Consider the following 24,972-nt stretch of genomic DNA (forward strand, 5'->3'; position numbering starts at 1 on the left):
AAAAATTGCCAGGTTCATAAAGAATCGAATAAAAAATTAACCGGTTTATAAAGAATCGAATACAAAATTATCCGTTTCGTAAAGAATCGAATATAAAATGAACCAATTCATAAAAAAATTTAAAAAACAAATTATTCGGTTCATAAAGAATCGAATAAAAATTTAACCGGTTAATATGGAATCGAATAAAAAATTAAATGGTTTAATAAAAACTAATAAAAATTGCCAGGTTCATAAAGAATCGAATAAAAAATTAACCGGTCGTAAAGGATCGAATATAAAATGAACCAATTCATAAAAAACGAATAAAAAATTATTCGGTTCATAAAGAATCGAATAAAAATTTAACCGGTTTATAAAGAATCGAATAAAAATTTAACCGGTTAATATGGAATCGAATAAAAAATTAAATTGGTTTAATAAAAACTAATAAAAATTGCCAGGTTCATAAAGAATCGAATAAAAAATTAACCGGTTTATAAAGGATCGAATATAAAATGAACCAATTCATAAAAAACGAATAAAAAATTATCCGATTCATATTATTTATTATTGATAAAAATTAATTTTAAATTTTTTTAAAAATCTTTTTTCAAATTTTTTTTTTAAATTTTTTAAAAAAAAAAAAATATTTTTTTTTTTAATTTTATTGAAAAAATGTTTTGAAATTTATTTTAAAATTTTTTTTAAATTTTATATAGAATAAAAAATTATCCGGTTTATAAAGAATCGAATAAAAACTTATCCAGTTCATAAAGAATCGAAAAAAAATAAACCTGTTTATAAAAAATCGAATAAAAAATTATCCGGTTCATATTATTTATTGTTGATAAAAATTAATTTTACATTTTTTAAAAAAATTTTTTTTCAAATTTTTTTGTTAATTTTTTTTTTTAAAAAAAATTTTTTTTTTTTTTTTAATTTTAATTTTATTACTGAAAAAATGTTTTGAAATTTAATTTAAAATTTTTTTTAAATTTTATATAGAATAAAAAATTAACCGGTTTATAAAGATTCGAATAAAAAATTATCCAGTTCGTAAAGGATCGAATATAAAATGAACCAATTCATAAAAAACGAATAAAAAATTATTCGGTTCATAAAGAATTGAAAAAAAAATTATTCGGTTTATAAAGAATCGAATAAAAAATTAACCTGTTTATAAAAAATCGAATAAAAAATTATCCGGTTCATATTATTATTGATAAAAATTTATTTTAAATTTTTTAAAAAAAAACTTTTTTAAATTTAAAAAAAAAAATTTAATTTTTTTTATTTTTAATTTTATTACTGAAAAAATGTTTTGAAAAAAAAACTTTTTTTTAAATTTAAAAAAAAAAATTATTTTTTTTATATTTAATTTTGTTACTGAAAAAAAATTTTTGAAAAAAAAACTTAAAAATTAATTTTGAAATTTTTTTTTAAAAAAAAAAAATAAATTTTTTTTATTGTTTTGAAAAAAAAAACTTAAAAATTTATTTAAAATTTTTTAAATTATTACTGAAAAAAAATTTTTGAAAAAAAAACTTAAAAATTAATTTTAAATTTTTTTAAAAAAAAAAATTTTGAAATTTTTTTTAAAAAAAAAAAATTATTTTTTTTTATTGTTTTGAAAAAAAAAAACTTTTAAAAATTTATTTAAAATTTTTTAAAAAATGTTTTGAAAAAAAAATTTTTGGTGAAAAAATTCGGTTTCAAAAATATTTTCCCAATTTTGATTCATTGTAGGCCCTACTTACCATGGCGTTATATACATCGTTGTAAAGGTCTTTGAAATTTCTATCATTTGATATCCATATTGTCTATATTAATGACTTAGTAAAAAAGATATAGTTAGATTAAAAAAATACGCCAAAAGTCGAGGTAGTTGTGGTTTTTTCCTTATATCTCAGCCATTTGTGGGCCGATTTTCTCGATTTTAAATAGCAACCGAATCGGGTCTATAGCGGATATATTGATGTATGACTCATGTATGTAAGTTATTAGGGGGCTATGGAATATTGATTTCAACATACAGACTGACATAGCAATATCGAATGAAAAATGTAGAAATTACAAACGTAAAGATAAACTTATTTATATGGCCTTAACTCTCATGGTGTAGGGTATAAAAAGTCAGAGAATAACCAAAGAAAGATAAATGCTTTTAGAATTATTATTTGTAATTACATAGATTTGCCATTTGTTGGTTAAAATAACATTACAGGTTTCATTTTTTTTTCCAACTTTACTTTTCTAACCCTCCTTGTTTGCACAACTTTCTTAGCCATATTTTCTAATAAATACTTAGCCAATGTTAGTTAAAGAGTTTGTATGAAAAGCGAATTTTCTTTATGCTGGAGATTGTTAAGCTAAAATTTATTATATGATATCGCATAACAACAACAATAAAAACAACCACAACTATAACTACAACAACAAAACCTTCGATTTTTTTTATTAGCTTTCATTTAAAGTTTGGTTCTTATGTCTTTCGTTTTGTGTTGTTGTTTTCTTATTTTTTGCTTAAGTTTGCCTTGATTTTGTTGTTCTCTGTAACAACTAACGCTCGGCTGCTGCCTGTTTTTTTTTTTCTTTTTTTTGTAGTGAAATCTTTTTGACTTTTATTAATGTGACTTTAAAGACGGAAGTGTTTACTTTCATGTTGTGATTTCTACTGTTAATTTGATAAAGCTTAAAATATGTTTTATTTGTTACATCAACAAACCAAATGTTATACATTTTTTTTGTTGATTTTTTTAAACCAACAGAGATTAATCAAAATGATTTAGAGGCGTTTGAATCTATAACAAGTTTAAAAGAACTAGAAGAGGCCATACATTTATAGGAATTTAACAATTTGTTTAAAATTACATAATTTTTGATGAAATATTACAAATTTAAAACAGATTTTTTTAATACTTTACATTGTTTACATGAGCTAAATAATAGGTAAATGAGGTAAAATTTATAACAAAGGCCATAAATATGTTTCGGAAAGAAATTATTACACAAAATATGAATTCTTTACATTATTTACACCATGTAAATAATGGGTAAATGAAGTAAAGAATTCAACTAATACTTTAAATAAGTTTGAGAAGGAAAATACTATAAGAATTCTAAAAATTTCAATTCTTTACATTATTTACATGATGTAAATAATTGGTAAAAAATTGTAAAAAAGTTTTGGGATACATAAAAAGTGTTCAAAAACGTTCTATGGCTATTTGATTTCAATTCTCTACATTGTTTACATGATGTAAACAATTTGTAAATAATGTAAAATTTACAACAAATGCTTGAAATAAGTTTAAGAATGTAAATAAAACATGAATTTAAAGAACTTTAATTCTTTACATTGTTTACATGATGTAAACAATTGGTAAAAAATTTAAAAAAAGTACTGGGATACATAAAAAGTATCGAATAATGTTTATTGCCATTTTTTACATATTTAACCAAAGTTTAAACCAGATGTTTGAAAGTTTAAGTATTCAATTTTTATTTATTCATGATATGAATCTATTCCAAATAAAGTTTTAAGGTTTTTAAAACTTTAAGTTGTAAGAGGATTAGCTAACTAAAGTTTAAACCCGATTTTTGCAAGTTTAAGTGTTTTATTTATTTGGATTTATAAGAAAAATCTTTTTTAAATAGATTTTTGAGGTTTATGAAACTTTAGCATAAACTAGGTTTAAATTACCAAAGTTTAAACCAGATTTTTGGAAGTTTAAGTATTTTAGTTTTCCTCTTTTATGAATGAAATCTATTTTAAGTAGAGATCTAAGGTTTTTAAAACATTATGTGAAGTGAGGTTTAACTAACTAAAGTTTAAACCCGATTTTTGCAAGTTTAAGTGTTTTATTTATTTGGATTAGTAAGAAAAATCTTTTTTAAATAGATTTTTGAGGTTTATAAAACTTTAGCATAACCTAGGTTTAAATAACCAAAGTTTAAACCAAATTTTTCAAAGTTTAAGTATTTTAGTTTTTCTCTTTTATGAAAGAAATATATTTTAAGTAGAGATCTAAGGTTTTTAAAACATTATGTTAAGTGAGGATTAGCTAACTAAAGTTTAAACCCGATTTTTGCAAGTTTAAGTGTTTTATTTATTTGGATTGATAAGAAAAATCTTTTTTAAATAGATTTTTTAGGTTTATGAAACTTTAGCATAAACTAGGTTTAAATAACCAAAGTTTAAACCAGATGTTTGGAAGTTTAAATATTTTAGTTTTCTTCTTTCTAGAAATAAATCTATTCTAAGTAGAGTTTTGGGGTTTCTAAGACTTTAAGTTGAGTGAGGATTAACTAACCAAAGTTTAAACCAGATTTTTGCAAGTTTAAGTGTTTTATTTATTTTGATTTATATGAAAAATCTTTTTTAAATCGATTTTTAAGGTTAGTAAAACTTTAGCATAACCTAGGTTTAAATAACCAAAGTTTAAACCAAATTTTTAAAAGTTTAAGTATTTTAGTTTTCTTCTTTTATGAATGAAATCTATTTTAAGTAGAGATTTAAGATTTTTTAAACTTTAAGTTGTAAGAGGATTAACTAACTAAAGTTTAAACCCGATTTTTGCAAGTTTAAGTGTTTTATTTATTTGGATTTATAAGAAAAATCGTTTTTAAATAGATTTTTGAGGTTTATGAAACTTTAGCATAAACTAGGTTTAAATTACCAAAGTTTAAACCAGATTTTTGGAAGTTTAAGTATTTTAGTTTTCCTCTTTTATGAAAGAAATCTATTTTAAGTAGAGATCTAAGGTTTTTAAAACATTATGTTAAGTGAGGTTTAAGTAACCAAAGTTTAAACCTGGTGTTTGCAAGTTTAAGTGTTTTATTTATTTGGATTAATAAGAAAAATCTTTTTTAAATAGATTTTGTAGGTTTATGAAACTTTAGCATAAACTAGGTTTAAATAACCAAAGTTTAAACCAAATTTTTCAAAGTTTAAGTATTTTAGTTTTCCTCTTTTATGAAAGAAATCTATTTTATGTAGAGATCTAAGGTTTTTAAAACATTAAGTTAGGAGAGGATTAATTAACCAAAGTTTAAACCTGGTGTTTGCAAGTTTAAGTGTTTTATTTATTTGGATTTATAAGAAAAATCTTTTTTAAACAGATTTTTTAGGTTTATGAAACTTTAGCATAAACTAGGTTTAAATAACCAAAGTTTAAACCAGATTTTTGGAAGTTTAAGTATTTTAGTTTTCTTCTTTCTAGAAATAAATCTATTCTAAGTAGAGTTTTGGGGTTTTTAAAACTTTAAGTTGAGTGAGGATTAACTAACCAAAGTTTAAACCAAATTTTTTCGAGTTTATATAATTTTTTTATTTGAACTTAATATAAAATTAAAAATTTTAATTAAATTTTAACATCTTAGAAAGTTTTACGAACTAACGTTTAATTTAACTAAGGTTTAAACTTAATTTTTGCAAGTTTAAATATTTTATTTATTTGCTTTTAAGAAAGAAACCTTTTTTAAATAGAGTTTAGAGGTTTTTGATTTTTTAATATAACTAAGGTTTAACTAACCAAAGTTTAAGTATAATTTTTTAAAGTTTAAGTTTTTTATTTATCTTCAGTCATGAAATAAATCTTTTCTATATAGATTTTTGAGGGTTTTGAATTTTCATGTTATGTTAGGTTTAACTAACCAAAGTTTAAACCAGATATTTACAAGTTTAAGTGATAAATTTAGCTTAATTTTATAGGAAAATTAAATTCTTAATTCAAAATTAATATCTAAAAAATTTTTACTAACTAACGTTTATTTAACGAAAGTTTAAACTTGATGTTTGTATGTTTAAATATTTTAGTTATTTGCTTTCAGCAAATATATCATTTTTAAATAGAGTTTAGAGGTTTTTTTTATTTTTTAACATGACCAAAGTTTAACTAACCGAAGTTTAATTCTAATTCTTGCAAGTTTAAGTGTTTAATTTTTCTTCAATCATGAAATAAATCTATTTTAATTAGAGTTTTGAGGTTTAAGCAATTTTACGTTATGTTAGGTTTAACTAACTAAAGTTTAAACCAGATTTTTGTAAGATTAAGATTTTAAATTATTTTAATTTTGTAGAAAACTTAATTTTTAAATTAAGTGAGATTAGTTTAAACAGTTTGTTTAACTAATCCTTAAACTAACTAAGGTTTAAGGTAGAGTAAAGAAGAAAAATAAATGAATTAAAGAAATAGTTATAAAGTGACTAAAGGCAAAACTGGGCGAAACGAAAGCTCACATATTTGAGCTATTATTTTATTATAAAGATTATAACTTTAACCGAGGCTTTTTTAACCGCTAGACTTGTGCACAATGGTCTAATTTCTTATTATTTAAAATTTTTTTTTTGTTTTTTATTAAAATTGATAAATCTTTTTTTAATTAATTTGATTTGACTTACAATTTATTAAACAACTTTTTTTTATTTCTTTCTATCTTTGCAGGTGAGTGAATTATGGTTCCTTTTCTTTAGCATAGCAAAACAATAACGACATTTAACAATGGCTTTAAATATCGCTCAAATACAAATGACATAAATTTGAAAATTATGTAAGTTTTAAAATTGAATTTTTTTTTTAACAAAATGACAAAAAATTCAATTTACTAAATGATTAATTTCTTAAACAACTTTCGTTTTTATCCGTTAACAATTTCATACACTTTCCTTGCATACCTCAGATTTTTGTTTTTTTTTTTGCTGTTACAAGTAACGTATGTGTATTTATAACAAATAATAAAGAAAAAAAATACAAATTGTTTAAATAAATACGAACCAAGCCTGTTGTTGTGTCAAATTAAATACATAACGCAGCAATAAACAAATGATTTACAGCATTAGTAATGAAATCAAATAAAAAATAATCATACAATATTTATTATTTCAAACTGAAACTTCCGTTATAAACAATACAAATAATGTATTCACAATTATTAATTTAATTATACACTTTTTATGCGATTTAAAATTTATGAATCATAAACAGTTTTGGAAATTTGTTAAATTATTTCCTGATGATTTAAATTACAAAACCCACGCCTTATTGAGGTTGGGGTTTAAAAGGGGTTAAGGATTTGAAAAATTTTGCATAACAAGTATCGAAATTTAGTTTTCAATCTTTCAAAATTTGTTACCAAAGACTTCATTAATTGTCTCCACTATAAAAATTTGTTGTAATTTTAGTCTTGCTCTTTAATGTGTGCTGAAACCTTAAGAAGCTTAAAATTTGTTCAATCAAATTCTTTGTTATTTTTAACACAATATTTGCAGAATTATTTTGTACATAATTCCTAACAAACAAAACAAAACATGACCAAAAAGTAAATAAAAAAAACTTAAAAATAACATAAGATCAGTGATGTAATACTAGACATTCAAGTACTCTTAAAAGGAATTTGAAAAAATTCAAAAATATACTTAAAAAGTATAAAAAAACACACATTTTATCATTTATACCAATTAATAACTAAAGTTTAAACTTAACTTTAAGAAGTTTAACTATTTTATTTATTTAATTTTACAAAATAAATCCATTTCAAATAGAATTTTGAAGTTTTTATAATTTTAACCTAACATAGGTTTAACTAACCAAAGTTTAAACCTGATTTTTCTTAGATCAAGTGATTTATTTACTTTTATTAAATACAAAATTAAAATTTTGCATAAAATATTAATATCTAACAAGGTTTAACTAACTAGCGATTAATTTAACTAAAGTTTAAACTAGATTTTTAGAAGTTTAACTATTTTGTTTATTTAATTTCACAAAATAAATCCATTTCAAATAGAATTTTGAAGTTTTTATAATTTTAACCTAACACAGGTTTAACTAACCAAAGTTTAAGCCTGATTTTTCTTAGATCAAGTGATTTATTTACTTCTATTCAATACAAAATTAAAATTTTGCATAAAATATGAATTTCTAACAAGGTTTAACTAACTAGCGATTTATTTAACTAAAGTTTAAACTTAACTTTAAGAAGTTTAAATATTTTATTTATTTAATTTCACCAAATAAATCCATTTCAAATAGAATTTTTAGATTTTTAAAGTTTTAATCTAACATAGGTTTAACTAACTAAAGTTTAAGCTTGATTTTTCTTAGATCAAGTGATTTATTTACTTCTATTAAATACAAAATTAAAATTTTGCATAAAATATTAATATCTAACAAGTTTTAACTAACTAGCGATTTATTTAACTAAAGTTTAAACTAGATTTTTAGAAGTTTAACTATTTTATTAACTTAATTTCACAAAATAAATCCATTTCAAATAGAATTTTGAAGTTTTTATAATTTTAACCTAACATAGGTTTAACTAACTAAAGTTAAAGCTTGATTTTTCTTAGATCAAGTGATTTATTTACTTCTATTAAATACAAAATTAAAATTTTGCATAAAATATGAATTTCTAACAAGGTTTAACTAACTAGCGATTTATTTAACTAAAGTTTAAACTTAACTTTAAGAAGTTTAAATATTTTATTTATTTAATTTCACCAAATCAATCCATTTCAAATGGAATTTTGAAGTTTTTATAATTTTAACCTAACATACATAGGTTTAACTAACCAACGTTTAAAACTGATTTTTCTTAGATCAACTGATTTATTTACTTTTATTAAATACAAAATTCAAATTTTGCACTAGCGATTTATTTAACTAAAGTTTAAACTTAACTTTAAGAAGTTTAACTATTTTATTTAATTAATTTCACAAAATAAATCCATTTCAAATAGAATTATGAAGTTTTTATAATTTTAACCTAACATAGGTTTAACTAACCAAAGTTTAAACCTGATTTTTCTTAGATCAAGTGATTTATTTACTTCTATTAAATACAAAATTAAAATTTTGCATAAAATATTAATATCTAACAAGGTTTAACTAACTAGCGATTTATTTAACTAAAGTTTAAACTTAACTTTATTAAGTTTAACTATTTTATTTATTTTATTTCACCAAATAAATCCATTTCAAATAGAATTTTTAGATTTTTAAAGTTTTAATCTAACATAGGTTTAACTAACCAAAGTTTAAACCTGATTTTTCTTAGATCAAGTGATTTATTTACTTCTATTAAATACAAAATTAAAATTTTGCATACAATATTAATATCTAACAAGGTTTAACTAACTAGCGATTTATTTCACTAAAGTAACTAACCAAAGTTTAAACCAGATTTTTGGAATTATATAACTAACGTTTAAGCTTGATTTTTGAAAGTTAAACCAATTTCTTTAAGGGCTTCCATAAAAGACATCCAGTTTGTTTAAACTTTTAGATGTGTTAGGTTTAATTCACCAAAGTTTAAGCCTGAATGTTTAAGAATTTGATTTATTTGATATTTCCATTTTAAATATGAAGTTTGCTGAAGTTCAGCTAACCAAGGTTTTGCTTAACTACAGTTTAATCTTGATTTTTGAAAGTTTAACATTTTTATTAATTAGCTTACATGAAAGCAGGCAATTTTAAATAAATTTTTGAGGTTTATATAACTTTTAGTTATGTTAGGTTTAACTAACTAAAGTTTAAGCTCAGTTGTTGAAAGTTTATGCCATTAATTTATTTTAATTTAATAGATAATTTATGTTGATTATTAAATATGCAGTAATAGGAAAGTTTAGCTAACTACGGTTTTATTTAACTAAAGTTTAAGCTTAATTTGTTTAAGTTTAACTATTATATTTATGTAGTTTCATGAAGGAAATCCATTTTAAATAAAATGTTGAGGTTTTTGATTGATTTAGTTATGTTAGGTTTAACTAACCAAAGTTTAAGCCTGATTTTTGGAAGTTTAAGTGATTAGTTTATATATATTTTATTATAAAAAAAATGTCTATTTATTATTAAATATGAAGTTTTTCGAAAGTTTAGCTAACTAAGTTTTGGTTTATCTAAAGTTTAAGCTTGATTTTTGGAAGTTTAACTATTATATTTATTTACTTTCATAAAGGCAATCTAATTTAAATAAAGACTTGTGGTTTTTGAAAGTTTTTGTTATGTTAGGTTTAGCTAACTAAAGTTTAAGCCTGGTTATTGAAAGTTTAAGACATTAATTTATTTTAATTTAATAGATAATTTATGTTCATTATTAAATATGAAGTTTTAAGCTAGTTTAGCTAACTAACTTTAGGTTTAACTAAAGTTTAAGCTTGGTTTTTGGAAGTTTAACTATTGTATTTATGTGCTTTCATGAAGGAAATCTATTTTAAATAAAGTTTTGGGGTTTTTGAAAATTTTAGCTATGTAAGGTTTAACTAACCAAAGTTTAAGCCTGATTGTTGGAAGTTTAAGTGAGTAGTTTATATTAATTTCGTAGAAAATTTTTGTTCATTATTAAATATGAAGTTTTTGGAAAGTTTAGCTAACTAAGGTTTTATTTAACTAAAGTTTAAGCTTAATTTGTGGAAGTTTAACTATTTTATTTATGTGCTTTCATGAAGGAAATCAATTTTAAGTAAAATGCTGGGGTTTTTGATTGATTTAGTTATGTTAGGTTTAACTAACCAAAGTTTAAGCCTGATTTTTGGAAGTTTAAGTGATAAGATTATTTTAATTTTGTGGAAAATTTATGTTCATTATTAATTATGAAGTTTAAAGAAAGTTTAAATAACTAAGTTTAAGTTTAACTTAAGTTTAAGCTTGATTTTTAACAGTTTAACTATTTTATTTGTATTTAAATGAAAAATATACCATTTACTATATATTTTGATTATTTAGTATTGAGATTTTCAATACTGAGTTACTTTTGTTAAAAATTCATTACAATATTTTGCATAATTCATAAAAATTATAGACTTCTTTACAAATTTAAGTGTCCATATGTATAAATTTCTTTTGTTTTATACATTGTTTCAAAAGTAGATCATTTATGTTTACGATCTTTATTAAATATTTCTCATTTTAATTATAATAAACAACTGATCTCAAGTAACCGATAAGCCTTTTGTTTAACAAATCTTTAACAAATCACCTGAAATCATTTTAAAAAACCATGAAGATTTGTAATATATTGTTTAATTTTAATTCAACAAAACCTACTGAAAATCAAGAAGTTCAACACACAAAATAAATTAACATTTTAACAAGTAAATTTGATAAAGATCTTTTTTTAAAGATTCTCACGGTATAATTTTATGGTTAACAAAAGTATTAAGGCGTAAATTTAAATAAAAAAAAAACAAAAACTATTGACAGTTTTATAAACCTCCCTCTATACTTCAGTAAATAAATAACTAATCATTTATAAAATCACTTGAAATAAATTATGTTTAGGTGGTAATTTGAGTAAACAAACGAAAAAAAAAATATGTAAATAAAATTCAGATACAGCAATTAAAAATGTTAATCGTTATTTAAACAGGCGTTTAACGTAAATTTATTTCCTCACTGACACTTTAAAGGGTTAAGACTATAAATTTAGAGATCTCAACCTGTTTCTAGATTTAATATAAAATTAGTAAATAAATTACTAATAATAACAATAGAAAAATAACTAATTATTTGTTATTTTGCGACTTAAAACTTAAGTACTTTTTCTCAGTTAATTTTAAACAAAATGATTCTTCATGGTTTCTATTCAGTTAAGGGGTTTAATATTTATATTTTTCAACAGTCATTTAAGCAGATCATTGAACTGTAAATTATAAATGTCATTTACAATTGCCTCAAATAAACAGAATTTCTTGGTTTGATTTTTATTTTATTAGTTTAAATTTGTTGTTTGTTTTCATCATGCTGCTAAAATATGGGGAGGTCAACTAACCGCCAGAATGTTATAATAAAAGAGCAATCATCATTTGTTGAAGATAAATAAACCAATATGAATTACACAAGTGCTTTAAACTGCAAAAACAAAACGTCCAAATAGACTTCAGGTTATTTGAATACAGTTTATAATTAAACTGAAGTTTAAGCTTTAAATTAAAACTCAAGAAGTTTAGAATTTTTATTTTGTTTTCCTTTTGTAGAAGAAAAATTTGAATTAAAAATTAAAGTTTTAATGTTTATCAACAAATTTAATTAGCCTAAGGTTTAACTAACTAAGGTTTAAGCTTGATTTTTCAAAGTTTAACTATTTTATTTATTTTCTTTTATGCAATACATCAATTTTGTTTAGATTTTTGGGGTTTGTGAAAGTAAAATTTAACTTAGGTTTAACTAACTAACGTTTATTTCAGATTTTTTGCAAGTTTAAGAATTTTGTTTATTTTAATTCTATAGAGAATACTGTTCATGATTAAATATGAAGTTCTAAGAAAATTTAGCTAACTAGGGATTTATTTAACTAAGGTTTAAGCTTGATTTTTCAAAGTTTAATTATTTTATTTATCCTATTTCATGAAGGAAATAAATTTCGTTTAGATTTTTAGGGTTTATGAAAGTTAAAGTTAACTTAGGTTTAACTAACTAAGGTTTATTTTAGATTTTTTAAAAGTTTAAGAATTTTGTTTATTTTAATTTTATAGAGACTAACTTTTCGTGATAAAATATGAAGTTCTAAGAAAGTTTAGCTAACTATGGGATTATTTAACTAAGGTTTAAGCTTAATTTTTAAAAGTTTAACTATATTATTTATTTGCTTTCATGAAAAAAATCAATTTTGTTTTGATTTTTGGGATTTATGAAAGTAAAAGTTAACTTAGGTTTAACTAACCAAAGTTTATTTCAGATTTTTTAAAAGTTTAAGAATTTTGTTTATTTTAATTTTATAGAGACTAACTTTTCGTGATAAAATATGAAGTTCTAAGAAAGTTTCGCTAACTAGGGGTTTATTTAACTAAGGTTTAAGCTTGATTTTTCAAAGTTTAACTATTTTATTTATTTTCTTTTATGAAATAAATCTATTTTGTTTAGATTTTAGGGGTTTGTGAAAGTAAAAGTTAACTTAGGTTTAACTAACTAAGGTTTATTTCAGATTTTTTGCAAGTTTAAGAATTTTGTTTATTTTATTTTTATAGAGAATTACTGTTCATGATTAAAAATGAAGTTCTATGAAAGTTTAGCTAACTAGGGATTTATTTAACTAAGGTTTAAGCTTGATTTTTAGAAGTTTAACTATAGTATTTATTTTCTTTCATCAAATAATCAATTTTGTTTAGATTTTTGAGATTAATGAAAGTAAAATTTAACTTAGGTTTAACTAACCAAAGTTTATTTCAGATTATTTTGGAAGTTTAAGAATTTTTTTATTTTAATATTATACAGAATTACTATTCATGATTAAATATGAAGTTCTAAGAATGTTTAGCTAACTAGGGGTTTATTTAACTAAGGTTTAAGCTCGATTTTTAGAAGTTTAACTATAGTATTTATTTTCTTTCATCAAATAAATCAATTTTGTTTTGATTTTTGGGATTTATGAAAGTAAAAGTTAACTTAGGTTTAACTAACCAAAATTTTTTTAAGATTTTTTAAAAGTTTAAGAATTTAGTTTATTTTAATTTTATAGAGAATTACTGTTCATGATTAAAAATGAAGTTCTATGAAAGTTTAGCTAACTAGGGATTTATTTAACTAAGGTTTAAGCTTGATTTTTCAAAGTTTAACTATTTTATTTATCCTATTTCATGAAAGAAAGAAATTTCGTTTAAATTTTTGGAGTTTGTGAAAGTAAAAGTTAACTTAGGTTTAACTAACTAAGGTTTATTTCAGATTTTTTGCAAGTTTAAGAATTTTGTTTATTTTAATTTTATAGAGACTAACTTTTCGTGATAAAATATGAAGTTGTAAAAGAGTTTAGCTAACTAGGGCTTTATTTAACTAAGGTTTAAGCTTAATTTTTAAAAGTTTAACTATATTATTTATTTGCTTTCATGAAAAAAATCAATTTTGTTTAGATTTTTGAGGTTAATGAAAGTAAAATTTAACTTTGGTTTAACTAACTAAGGTTTATTTCAGATTTTTTGGAAGTTTAAGAATTTTGTTTATTTTATTTTTATAGAAAATTAATGTTCATGATGAAATATGAAGTTTAAGAAGATTAAGCTGATTAGGAGTTTATTTAACTAAGGTTTAAGCTTGACTTTTGCAAGTTTAACTATTTTCTTTAGTTTCTTTCAGGAAAGAAATCAATTTATTGTAGAATTTTGAGGTTTCTGAATGTTTTGGTTATGTTAGGTTTAACTAACCAAAGTTTAAGCTTGATTGTTCGAAGTTTAAGTATTTAAATTATTGTTATTTTATGGAAACTGGGTTTGTATAATTAATTATGAAGATTTTAAAAAGTTTAGCTATTTAGGGTTCTTTTTAACTAAGGTTTAAGCTTGATTTTTGCAAGTTTAACTATTTTCTTTAGTTTCTTTCAGGAAAGAAATCAATTTATTGTAGAGTTTTGAGGTTTATGAACATTTTGGTTATGTTAGGTTTAACTAACTAAAGTTTAAGCTTGATTGTTGGAAGTTTAAGTATTTAAATTATTTTTATATTATGGAAAATGGTTTTACATACATAATTATGTAGATTTAAAAGAGTTTATTTATTTGGGGTTCTATTTAACTAAGGTTTAAGCTTGATTTTTTTAAGTTTAACTATTTTCTTAACTTTCATTCATGAAATAAATAAATTTTATTTAGAGTTTTGAGGTTTCTGAATGTTTAGGTTATGTTAGGTTTAACTAACCAAAGTTTAAGCTTGATTGTTGTAAGTTTAAGCATTTAAATTATTTTCATTTTTATTTTTTCATTAATTTGTTTTAGTTTTTATAGAAAACTTTGAATTTTAAAGGAATTTTGTTAAGATTTGGCAAGTTTAAGTTAACTGAAGATTAATTTATTTCAAGTTTAAGCTGGATTTTTGTAAGTTTAAGAGAAAGTTTAAGTTTTTAATATATTTTCAATCGTTTTTTTGTTGGTTGTTTTGGTTTATTAAATTTTATTGATTTTAATTTATTTATGTGTCATATATTTCTAATTCTTTCAAAGTTCTGTTGGTCTGTGTTTTATTCAATGTGTCAAAATATTTTTGTGTTTATAATTAAAGTTTTTTTTTATTGGAAATAATGTTCTTATAAGGTTTTAAGATGACTTCCTTTCCCCCCTCTTTTTTAGCAATAAACAAATCTAGTTAAATTGTTTTTAAGTAAATTGACCTTCAGTTTTTATTAAAAACAATTATGGTGGTGGCGCCCAAAAACACTACAAAATACAAATTAGTTTTTTGTTGGTTGTTAGTGTTTTTATAAGAAATTTGCGTTATTGATTTTGTGTTGATCGTTTTATTTATTAGATTTGTTTTTTTTTGGTTTGGATTGGTTTGAAAAAATACATGAGGTACTTAATTGAAATTAATTTTTAATTAAAACGATGACATGACACGAAAGATTTTTGTTAATAAATGTTGGGTATTTTTGTGGTCTAAAATTTGTTTAAAATATTTCTCTTTTTCTTTATGATTATTATGTCTATTTTGGCCATAAATTTGTAAAGATTTTTTCATTGTCCTAAAATTAAAATGAAAATTATGATCGATAAATCAATACGTTTACTTAATGGCCTGCTAACAAAATGGGTGTAAAGAAAGTGAGGAAAATTTATGAGATTTTTAAAAAAAAAATACTCAAAATAGGAAGGAGGTTTTTAAGAGAAAAATAGGGGGCCTTATTAGGAGTCCATTTTTTTAAAGGCTTTAGGTCAAACAGAAAGGTTAAAGAAGCTCTGTTAAATGCTTAAAAATAATTTTTTTCTCTCTTAATTTTGCTCTCTTAATGTTTTCTCTTTAAATCCCATTTGAAAGCTTCACTCTTTTCTTTACTGCCAACATGTTGGCTTCAAACCATTCAAATTGTATATTTTTTTTTCATTATTTCTTCCTAAAGTTCATGATCATTGTGTTTATTTCCTTTTACTGCTGCATAATTCTCATGATCATCATCATGATCACCATCATCTATTTGCAGCAAAAGCAGCTCTAAACATGGCCTGATCTAAAACCAAAGAAGTGTCATGTTGGCTGGCGGACTGACTGGTTGGTTGGTTGGTTGGTGTGTCTTGTGAACAAATTTTCTGTATCCCATAAAGGCCGTTTTTAAACAAGTTCTAAAACTTTGTTGGCAAACAGTTTTTTTCATTTTTGTTTCTTTTAAAGCAGCTCTTGTTGTGCAAAAATTCAACAAGATTTAGATTCTTGTGGCAGCCTCAAACAACTGGGGATTTGAACACACAGTATAAGGAGACTTTAACATCTCAAACGCAGCATTAAAATGAAATGAAATGCATTTTACAATGACTAAATGTACGGCAGGAAGTTTTTCCGCCGTCCAGTCTCAATTTAAACATCTTTTTAAAAAGACGTCAGGTTTTTAGCTAAAAGCGGGTTTCAAAATCAACCAAACAAACAAAAATAACTTGAAAACAAAAGAAGCGTATAACAAAAAAAAAACCCACAAAACAAAAGAAGTTTTAGTTTTCATAACAAAATAATAAAAAAAAGTTTAAAAACAAAAAATAAAAAAAATTCCAAAAAATTTTAAAAAAATCTGCCAAAAGTTTCTTAACCCAGTGTTTTTGTTAAACAGAATTTGTGCTTAATAACTACAAATTTATTACATCAATGTTGCGTCAACGTTTAGCGGCCCTGAGTCTGAAAAAAGGTAATTACATTTAAAATTTCCTAAATTCTAACTTAAGTTTAAATTTTAACTGAAGTTTAAACTAAAAAAATTGTCTTATAATATATTAAATTTGATATACTTTCTAATTATATATGTTAAATCCCTTAAACTTTTGAAAAGCTAGCTTAAACTTTAGTTAACTAAAACTGGATTAACTTGAATTTTCAAAATTTTTTGGAAAATTTTGTTAAAATTGCTTTAAAACTAAAAAATATTCAAGAAAATTTAATTTTCCTAAACCCCTGGTTAAACCTTAGTTTTCTTCAAATTTTTAAAAATTTTGAAAATGTTAATCAAATTTTGTTTAAAATAATAGTATTCCATTGTACTTTCTAATTATATATGTTAGAGCCCTTAAACTTAACAAAAGCTAGCTTAAACTTTAGTTACATAAACGGGATTAACTTAAATTTTAAAATTTTTTTGGAAAATTTTCTTAAAACTGCATAGAAATCAAAAAATATTCCAAAAAATTAAAAAAATAATAAATTTTTAAACCTTTGGTTAAACCTTAGTTATCTTCAAATTTTAAAAAATTTTGCAAATGTTAATCAAATATTATTTAAAATCAAAGTCTTCTATAAAAGAAATACAAATTTAAGCTTAAACTTCTTAAAACCCCAGCTAAACCTTAGTTAGTTTACAACTTTAGTTAAATAAAAAGCTTTAGTTAAATAAGAACTGAAGTTTAAAGTAAAATTATTATCATATATTATATTAAATTTGATATACTTTCTAATTATATGTATATGTTAAATCCCTTAAACTTTTAAAAAGCTAGCTTAAACTTTAGTTACCTAAAACTGGATTAACTTGAATTTTCAAAATTTTTTGTTCAAATTTTGTTCAAATTGCATTGAATATCAAAAATATTTCAAAAAATTAAAACAATATAAAATTTTTTTAAACCTTTGGTTAAACTTTAGTTTTCTTAAAATTTTCGAAAATTTTAATCAGATTTTATTTGAAATAAATTTATTCTATAAAAAAAATAAATCGATGCTTAAACTTCTTAAAGCCCTAGCTAAACTTTAGTTAAATAAAAAGCCCTAGATCTATGATTTTTTTTTAATTTTAACTGAAGTTTAAACTAAAAATATTGTCTTATAATATTTTAAATTTGATATACTTTCTAATTATATATGTTATACCCCTTAAACTTTTGAAAAGCTAGCTTAACCTTTAGTTACCTAAAACTGGATTAACTTAAATTTTAAATTTTTTTGGGAAAATTTTGTTATAATTGCTTTGAAAATCAAAAAATATTCCAAAAAATTAAAAAAAAAAAAATTTCTTAAGCCCTTGGTTAAACCTCAGTTTTCTTTAAATATTCAAAAAATTTCAAAATATTAATCAGATTTTATTTGAGATCAAATTATTCCTTAAAAGAAACATAAATTGAAGCTTAAACTTCTTAAAGCCCTAGCTAAACTTTAGTTAAATAAAAAGCCCTAGATCTATGATTTTTTTTATAATTTTAACTAAAGTTTAAACTAAAAATATTGTCTTATAATATTTTAAATTTGATATACTTTCTAATTATATATGTTACACCCCTTAAACTTTTGAAAAGCTAGCTTAAACTTTAGTTATCTAAAACTGGATTAACTTAAATTTTAAAATTTTTTGGGAAAATTTTGTTATAATTGCTTTGAAAATCAAAAAATATTCCAAAAAACTTAAAAAAAAATAATTTTCTTAAACCCTTGGTTAAACCCAGCTTAACCTTAACTAGTTTAAACTTAAGTTAAATAAAAAGGCCTAAATCATTGAAACTTTTATTTTAAATAGAAAATAAACAAAAACTTTAAATAAATCAAACCTGAAACTTACAGTTAACCTTAAACTTGCAAAACAACAGTTAAACCGTAGTTAAACAAAAAAAGGCCTAAATCATTGAAAATTTGTCTTTAAATAGAAAATAAACAAACACAATATAAATCAAACCTTAAACTTACAGATTAACCTTAAACTTGAAAACCCACAGTTAAACAGTATTTTGTAAAACAATCAAATAAGTCATTGAAACTTTAACTTTAAATGGAAAATAAGCAAAATCACAAAATAAATCAAACCTTTAACTAACAAAACTCCACAGTTAAACCTTAAACTTTTAACTGTAGTTTATTAAAACTTTATTTTAAATAGAAATTTAATAAAAAATCTAAATAAATTAAATCTTCCCTAAAGTTTACTAAGTCCCTAGTTAAGCTTAATTCTCTTAAAGCTGAAAATTTTAGTTACAGTAACAATTTTGTATAAAGAGATATAAATTGAAATCTTAAACTTCCAAAAATCAAGCTTAAACCTTAGTTAAATAAATCCATAGTTAGCTAAACCTGATTAAATTTTTAAACTTATTTCCAAATAAAAATTATCTATAAAATGAAAGTAAATTTAATTCTTAAACTTACAAAAATCAAGTTTAAACTTTGGTTAGTTAAACCTAAGTTTACTTAAAGTTTTATAAAACTCAACATTTAAATCAAAATTTATTTCTTTGTTACAAACAAAATAAAAAACATTACTAAACTTCTTAAAATACAGCTTAAACCTTAGTTAAATCCACAGTTAGGTAAACCTGATTAAATCTTTAAACCTATTTCTATACATAATTTGTCTACAAAATGAATGTAAATTTAATTCTTAAACCTACGAAAACCACGTTTAAACTTTGGTTAGTTAAGTTAACTTAAAGTTTCATAAAACACGAAATTTAAATCAAAATTTAAGTCTATGAAATGAAAGCAAATTTAAATCTTAAACTTACGAAAATCACGTTTAAACTTTGGTTAGTTAAACGTAACTTAATTTAAAGTTTCATTAGACTCGAAATTTAAATCAAAATTTAATCTTTTATCCAAAGAAAGTAAAACAAATGATTAAACTTCCTAAAATCCAGCTTAAACCTTAGTTAAATAAACCCTAGTTAAACTGAACCTGATTAAATCTTTAAACATATTTCTAAACATAAATTGTCTATAAAATTAAAGTAAATTTAAGTCTTAAACTTACAAAAATCAAGTTTAAACTTTGGTTAGTTAAACGTAACTTAATTTAAAGTTTCATTAGACTCGAAATTAAAATCAAAATTCAATTCTTTTATCCAAAGAAAATAAAACAAACTATTAAACTTCCAAAAAACCAGCTTAAACCTTAGTTAAATAAACCATAGTTAAACTGAACCTGATTAAATCTTTAAACATATTTGTAAACATAAATTGTCTATAAAATTAAAGTAAATTTAATTCTTAAACTTACAAAAATCAAGTTTAAACTTTGGTTAGTTAAACCTAAGTTAACTTAAAGTTTCATAAACACGAAATTTAAATCAAAATTCAATTCTTTTATCCAAAGAATGTAAAACAAATTATTAAACTTCCTAAAATCCAGCTTAAACCTTAGTTAAATAAACCCTAGTTAAACTGAACCTGATTAAATCTTTAAACATATTTGTAAACATAAATTGTCTATAAAATTAAAGTAAATTTAATTCTTAAACTTACAAAAATCAAGTTTAAACTTTGGTTAGTTAATCCTTAGTTAACTTAAAGTTTCATAAAGCTCGAAATTTAAATTCAAATTTAATTATTTGTTCAAAAGAAAATTGAACAAACAATTAAACTTGCTAAAATCTAGCTTAAACCTTAGTTAAATAAACTTTAGTTAGCTTAAATTGTATTACATCTTCAAATTGTATGTTAAATATAAATTTTATTGCATGAAAATAAACAAAATTCTTAAACTTCCAAACATGACACTTAAACTTTACTTAGTTAAACCTTAGTTATTTGATGGTTACATAATTCCTTCGACTCAATTTAAATTAAAAATCTTTTTTCATGGAAAATAAATAAAACTCTTAAACTTTTAAAACTCTAGTTTAAACCTTAGTTATATAAATCCACAGTTAGGTAAACCTTATTAAATTTTAAACATATGTGTAAATATAAATTGTCTATAAAACTAAGGTAAATTTAATTCTTAAACTTACAAAAATCAAGTTTAAACTTTAGTTAGTTAAACCTCAGTTTCATAAAACTCAAAAAAATTTTTTTTTTCAAGAGAAAATAAAACAAACTATTTAACTTTCGAAAATGTAGATTTAATCTGGATTTTTGAAAGTTTAAACTTTGGTTAGTTAAACCTTAGTTTCAAAAAACTCAAAATTTTATTATTTTTCAAAAGAAAATAAAACAAACTATTAAACTTTCGAAAATCCAGCTTAAACCTTAGTTAAATAAACCTTAGTTAGCTAAACTTCTTTATATGTTTAAATTGAATTGTAATTCCTTATTTAAACTTGAAATTTTGGTTCTTTACAGTTTAATAACTGTCACTTGTTTTTAAGATAAAAATCCCGCTTAACCTTTTGACCTCATTTTTAAACTCAGATATTTATGCAGTTTTTAACACAGTTTGATTTTAAACATACAATCTAACTAAACGATCTTCTAAAACGTGTTTAATTAGTGCAAATTTATGCATTTTTTTTTTTTTCATAAAATATAAAATTGTTTTGTGATTTTTAAACTTAAGACCCCTTAAGGTTAAAATTATCTTTATGTGGCATGAAATATTTATCTGTTGAAAACAAAATAACATTTACAAGGACACCGAAATAACAAGAACAGCGAACGTATTCCACTCAGTCGTATGAAATGAAGGAGGAGGGCACAACACAAAACGGACCATAAATGCAAAAATAAAATTTTATTTAAATTCATAACTACACACACTTGACCACAGAAAAAGTGAGAAAAAACTGCAGACACCCAAGACTCGTTTAAAAAACTTAAATAATTTTAAAACTCAAAGTTTAATTTCCCTTGCTATATATTAATTTTGGACGTTTTTAAAGTCTATGCTGTTTATTTTACACATGTGTCATAAGCTCTTTTGTTGGCGTTAATAATATGACTAAGAATTTTATACAAAACTAAAAAACTGGTCATTTCAATTTAAGCAAAAAAAAAAGAGAATACAAAAAATATTCTAAATAACAATAGATAAAACATATTGATCACTTTTAGTTCTGTGTAAATATTTAATACGGAAAAATGACTAATGTCTGAATAAACTTTTATTTTATTTTTGTTATGCAAAATCATAAGTTTTTTGCCAGAAAAAAATCACAAAATTGGGTGGTCAATTATACAAAACTGTTAAATATTGAAAAGAATGACAGTTTACATACAAGTTAAATGAGTAATTTAAGATTTAATATCAACAAAAAAAAGAAACAACAATGATTAACACATTCTTTTAAAAGTAAACAATGACATATTAAAGATTAAAAGAAGTTTAAAAATTCTGCAAAAAAAATATTTAAATTCAAAATTTCTATAAATCAGAAATAAATTTAATTCTAAAACTTGCCAACATCAGTTTTAATCTATATTTAGTTCTAAACTATACTCAAAATTTAAATATTTTATAGATTTTAGATCTCTAAAACCTTAAACTTCAAAAAAGCTAGCTTAAACCTTAGTTAACTTAACCCTAGTTAGCTTAAATTTTTATTAAATCTTCTTTTTTTACTTCAATATAGATTATCTATGCAATAAAAATGCTTAAAATTCTTAAACTTGCAAAAACCAAACTTAAACTTTAGTTAAACCTCAGTTAGCATAAATTTTTAAAAACCTCAAAATTCAATTTTAAATAGATTTCTTTCTATAAAGAAAATAAAACAAATTCTTGAACTTGTAAAAAACAAGTTTTAACCTTAGTTAACTAAACTATGGTTAGTTAAATTTTAACTAAATTCATTATTTAATTTAAATATAAATTTAATATAAAATGAAAATAACCAAAATTCTTAAACTTGCCAAAAATCAAGCTTAAACTTTAATAACCAGTCTTAAACCTTAGTTAACTAAACCCTAGTTGGTTTTATATTTATTAAATCTTCACATTTCACTTCATAATGGATTATAAATAGAATGAAAGTGAAAAAAATGTTTAAACTTGCTAAAATCAAACTTAAACTTTAGTTAAACTTTTGTTAGCATAAATTTTCAAAAAGCTCAAAATTTGATTTTAAATAGATTTCTTACAAAAAAGAAGATAAAATAAATTCTTAAACTTGTAAAAATCAAATTTAAACCTTAGTTAACTACATCATATTTAGCTTAATCTTCATATTTTAAATATAAATTTAATATTAAATGCAAATAACCAAAGTTCTTAAACTTGCTAAAATCGAGTTTAAATTCTAACTCAGCTTCTTAAATTAGTTAAAACCTAACTTAAACCTTGGTTAACTTAACCCTAATTAGCTTAATTTTTATAAAATCTCCTTATTTTACTTCAATATAGATTATATGCATGAAAATGCATAAAATTCTTAAACTTTCAAAAATTAAACTTAAACTTTAGTTAAACCTTGGTTAGCATAAATTTTAAAAAACCTCAAAATTCTATTTTAAATAGAAAATAAAACAAATTCTTAAACTTTTCAAAATCAAACTTAAACTTTAGTTAGTTAAACCTAGTTTAGCATACATTTTCAAAAACCTAAAAAGTCTATTTTAAATAGAAAATAAAACAAATTCTTAAATTTTTCAAACTTAAACGTTAGTTAGTTAAACCTAGTTTATGTTAAATTGCCAAAAATGTTGAAATTCTATTTAAAATAAATTTATTTCATAAAATATACACAAAACTCTTAAACTTGTAAAAACGAAGCTTAAACTTTGTTTAACTAAACCCTAGTTAGCTTAATCTTTATAAAAACTTCATATTCTTTTTAAATATAAATTTTACATTGAATGAAAATAACTCAAATTCTTAAACTTGCCAAAATTAAGCTTAAGCTTTAGTTAGTTAAACCAAGTTTATCCTAAATTTTCATGAATTTTAGAATTATATTTTATAAAACCAAATAAATTGAATTCTTAAACTTGTAAAACTCAAGCTTAAACTTTAGTTATATAAACCTTAGTTAGCTAAACTTTCTTAAATCATTAAATTTAGGTAAAACTTTAAACTAGCTATAAAACTAAAATAATTTAATCACTTAAACTACCAAACAGGCTTAAACTTTTGTTAAGTTAAACCTAGATTAACTTAAATGTCCATACCAAACCTTTTTAAATAAAAAAGTACTCTTTTGGTACTTTTATGAAATATTAAATTTTTACCTTAATTTTTATATTCTAGTTATTTGAAACGAAATTTTGGTACAGAAAAAAGTACTTTTTTTGGTACTTTAATGAAATTTTAAATTTTTATATTCTAGTTATTTAAAACTTTTTTTGGTACTTTTTGTAATATTTTTAACAAATAGTACTTTTCAGAAATTATGCCAAAATGCTTTATTTTTCTAAAATTTTACATTTCTCATTGTTTTAATTTAATTTTTATTTTCTAGTTATTTGAAATAAAATTTTGGTACTTTTTGTAACATTTTTAAAAATAGTACTTTTTTGGTACTTTTCAGAAATTTTGCCAAAATGCATTATTTTTTTAAAATTACATTTCTCATGGTTTCAAAGCATTTTCTTTATATTTTTGGAGTTTTTTTTACTTTTAAGTAAATTTTTTACAAAAGTACTTTTTTGGTACTTTTTAGCACTTTTATCAAATATCTTAAAATTGCATAATTTAAGTATTTTATTCAGTTTAAATAAATTTGTTGGTCAAGTTTTTGATTTTAAAACAAATTTAGGTACTTTTTATAATATTTTTAAAAAAGTACTTTTTTGGTACTTTTCAGAAATTTTCCCAAAATGCTTTAGTTTTCTTTAATTTTACATTTCTCATGGTTTCAAAGAGTTTTTTTTACATTTGGATAATTTTTTACATTTAGGTACTTTTTATAATATATTTAGAAAAGTACTTTTTTGGTACTTTTCAGAAATTTTGCCAAAATGCTTTAGTTTTTATAATTTTACATTTCTCATGGTTTCAAAGAGTTTTTTTTACATTTGGGTAATTTTTTTGGTACTTTTTAGCACTTTTATCAAATATCTTAAAATTGCATAATTTTAGAGTTTATTCAGTTTATATAAATTTTTTGTTGAAGTTTTTGATTTTAAAACAAATTTTGGTACTTTCTATAATATTTTTAAAAAAGTACTTTTTAGGTACTTTTAAGAAATTTTCCCAAAATGCTTTAGTTTTGTATAATTTTACATTTCTCATGGTTTCAAAGAGTTTTTTTTATATTTTGGTAATTTTTTTCAAAAGTACTTTTTTGGTACTTTTTAGCACTTTTATCAAATATCTTAAAATTGCATAATTTTAGAATTTTATTCAGTTTAAATAAATTTTTTGTTGAAGTTTTTGATTTTGAAACATATTTTGGTACTTTTTCTAAAGTATTTAAAAAAGTACTTTTTTGGTACTTTTCCGAAATTTTGCCAAAATGCT

General features: G+C 21.7%; 1 protein-coding gene across 4 annotated transcripts in view; it reads left to right on the top strand.

Moving 5' to 3' along the window:
* bbg (big bang) overlaps positions 1–24,972 on the top strand; it is a 262,098-nt gene that overhangs the window by 79,058 nt on the left and 158,068 nt on the right. The window contains exon 1 of one of the 4 annotated variants that reach the window (XM_065503541.1): positions 16,476–16,575. The exons of the other annotated variants lie outside the window; for them this stretch is intronic. Within the exon in view, the coding sequence (XP_065359613.1) occupies positions 16,536–16,575 (40 nt within the window). The 5' untranslated portion in view covers positions 16,476–16,535. Of the gene's footprint in view, positions 1–16,475; positions 16,576–24,972 lie in introns of those variants that run through there. 4 annotated transcript variants of the gene reach the window in all.

Source organism: Calliphora vicina, chromosome 3, assembly GCF_958450345.1.
Source record: "Calliphora vicina chromosome 3, idCalVici1.1, whole genome shotgun sequence".
In the NCBI taxonomy this organism is placed as follows: Eukaryota; Metazoa; Arthropoda; class Insecta; order Diptera; family Calliphoridae; genus Calliphora; species Calliphora vicina.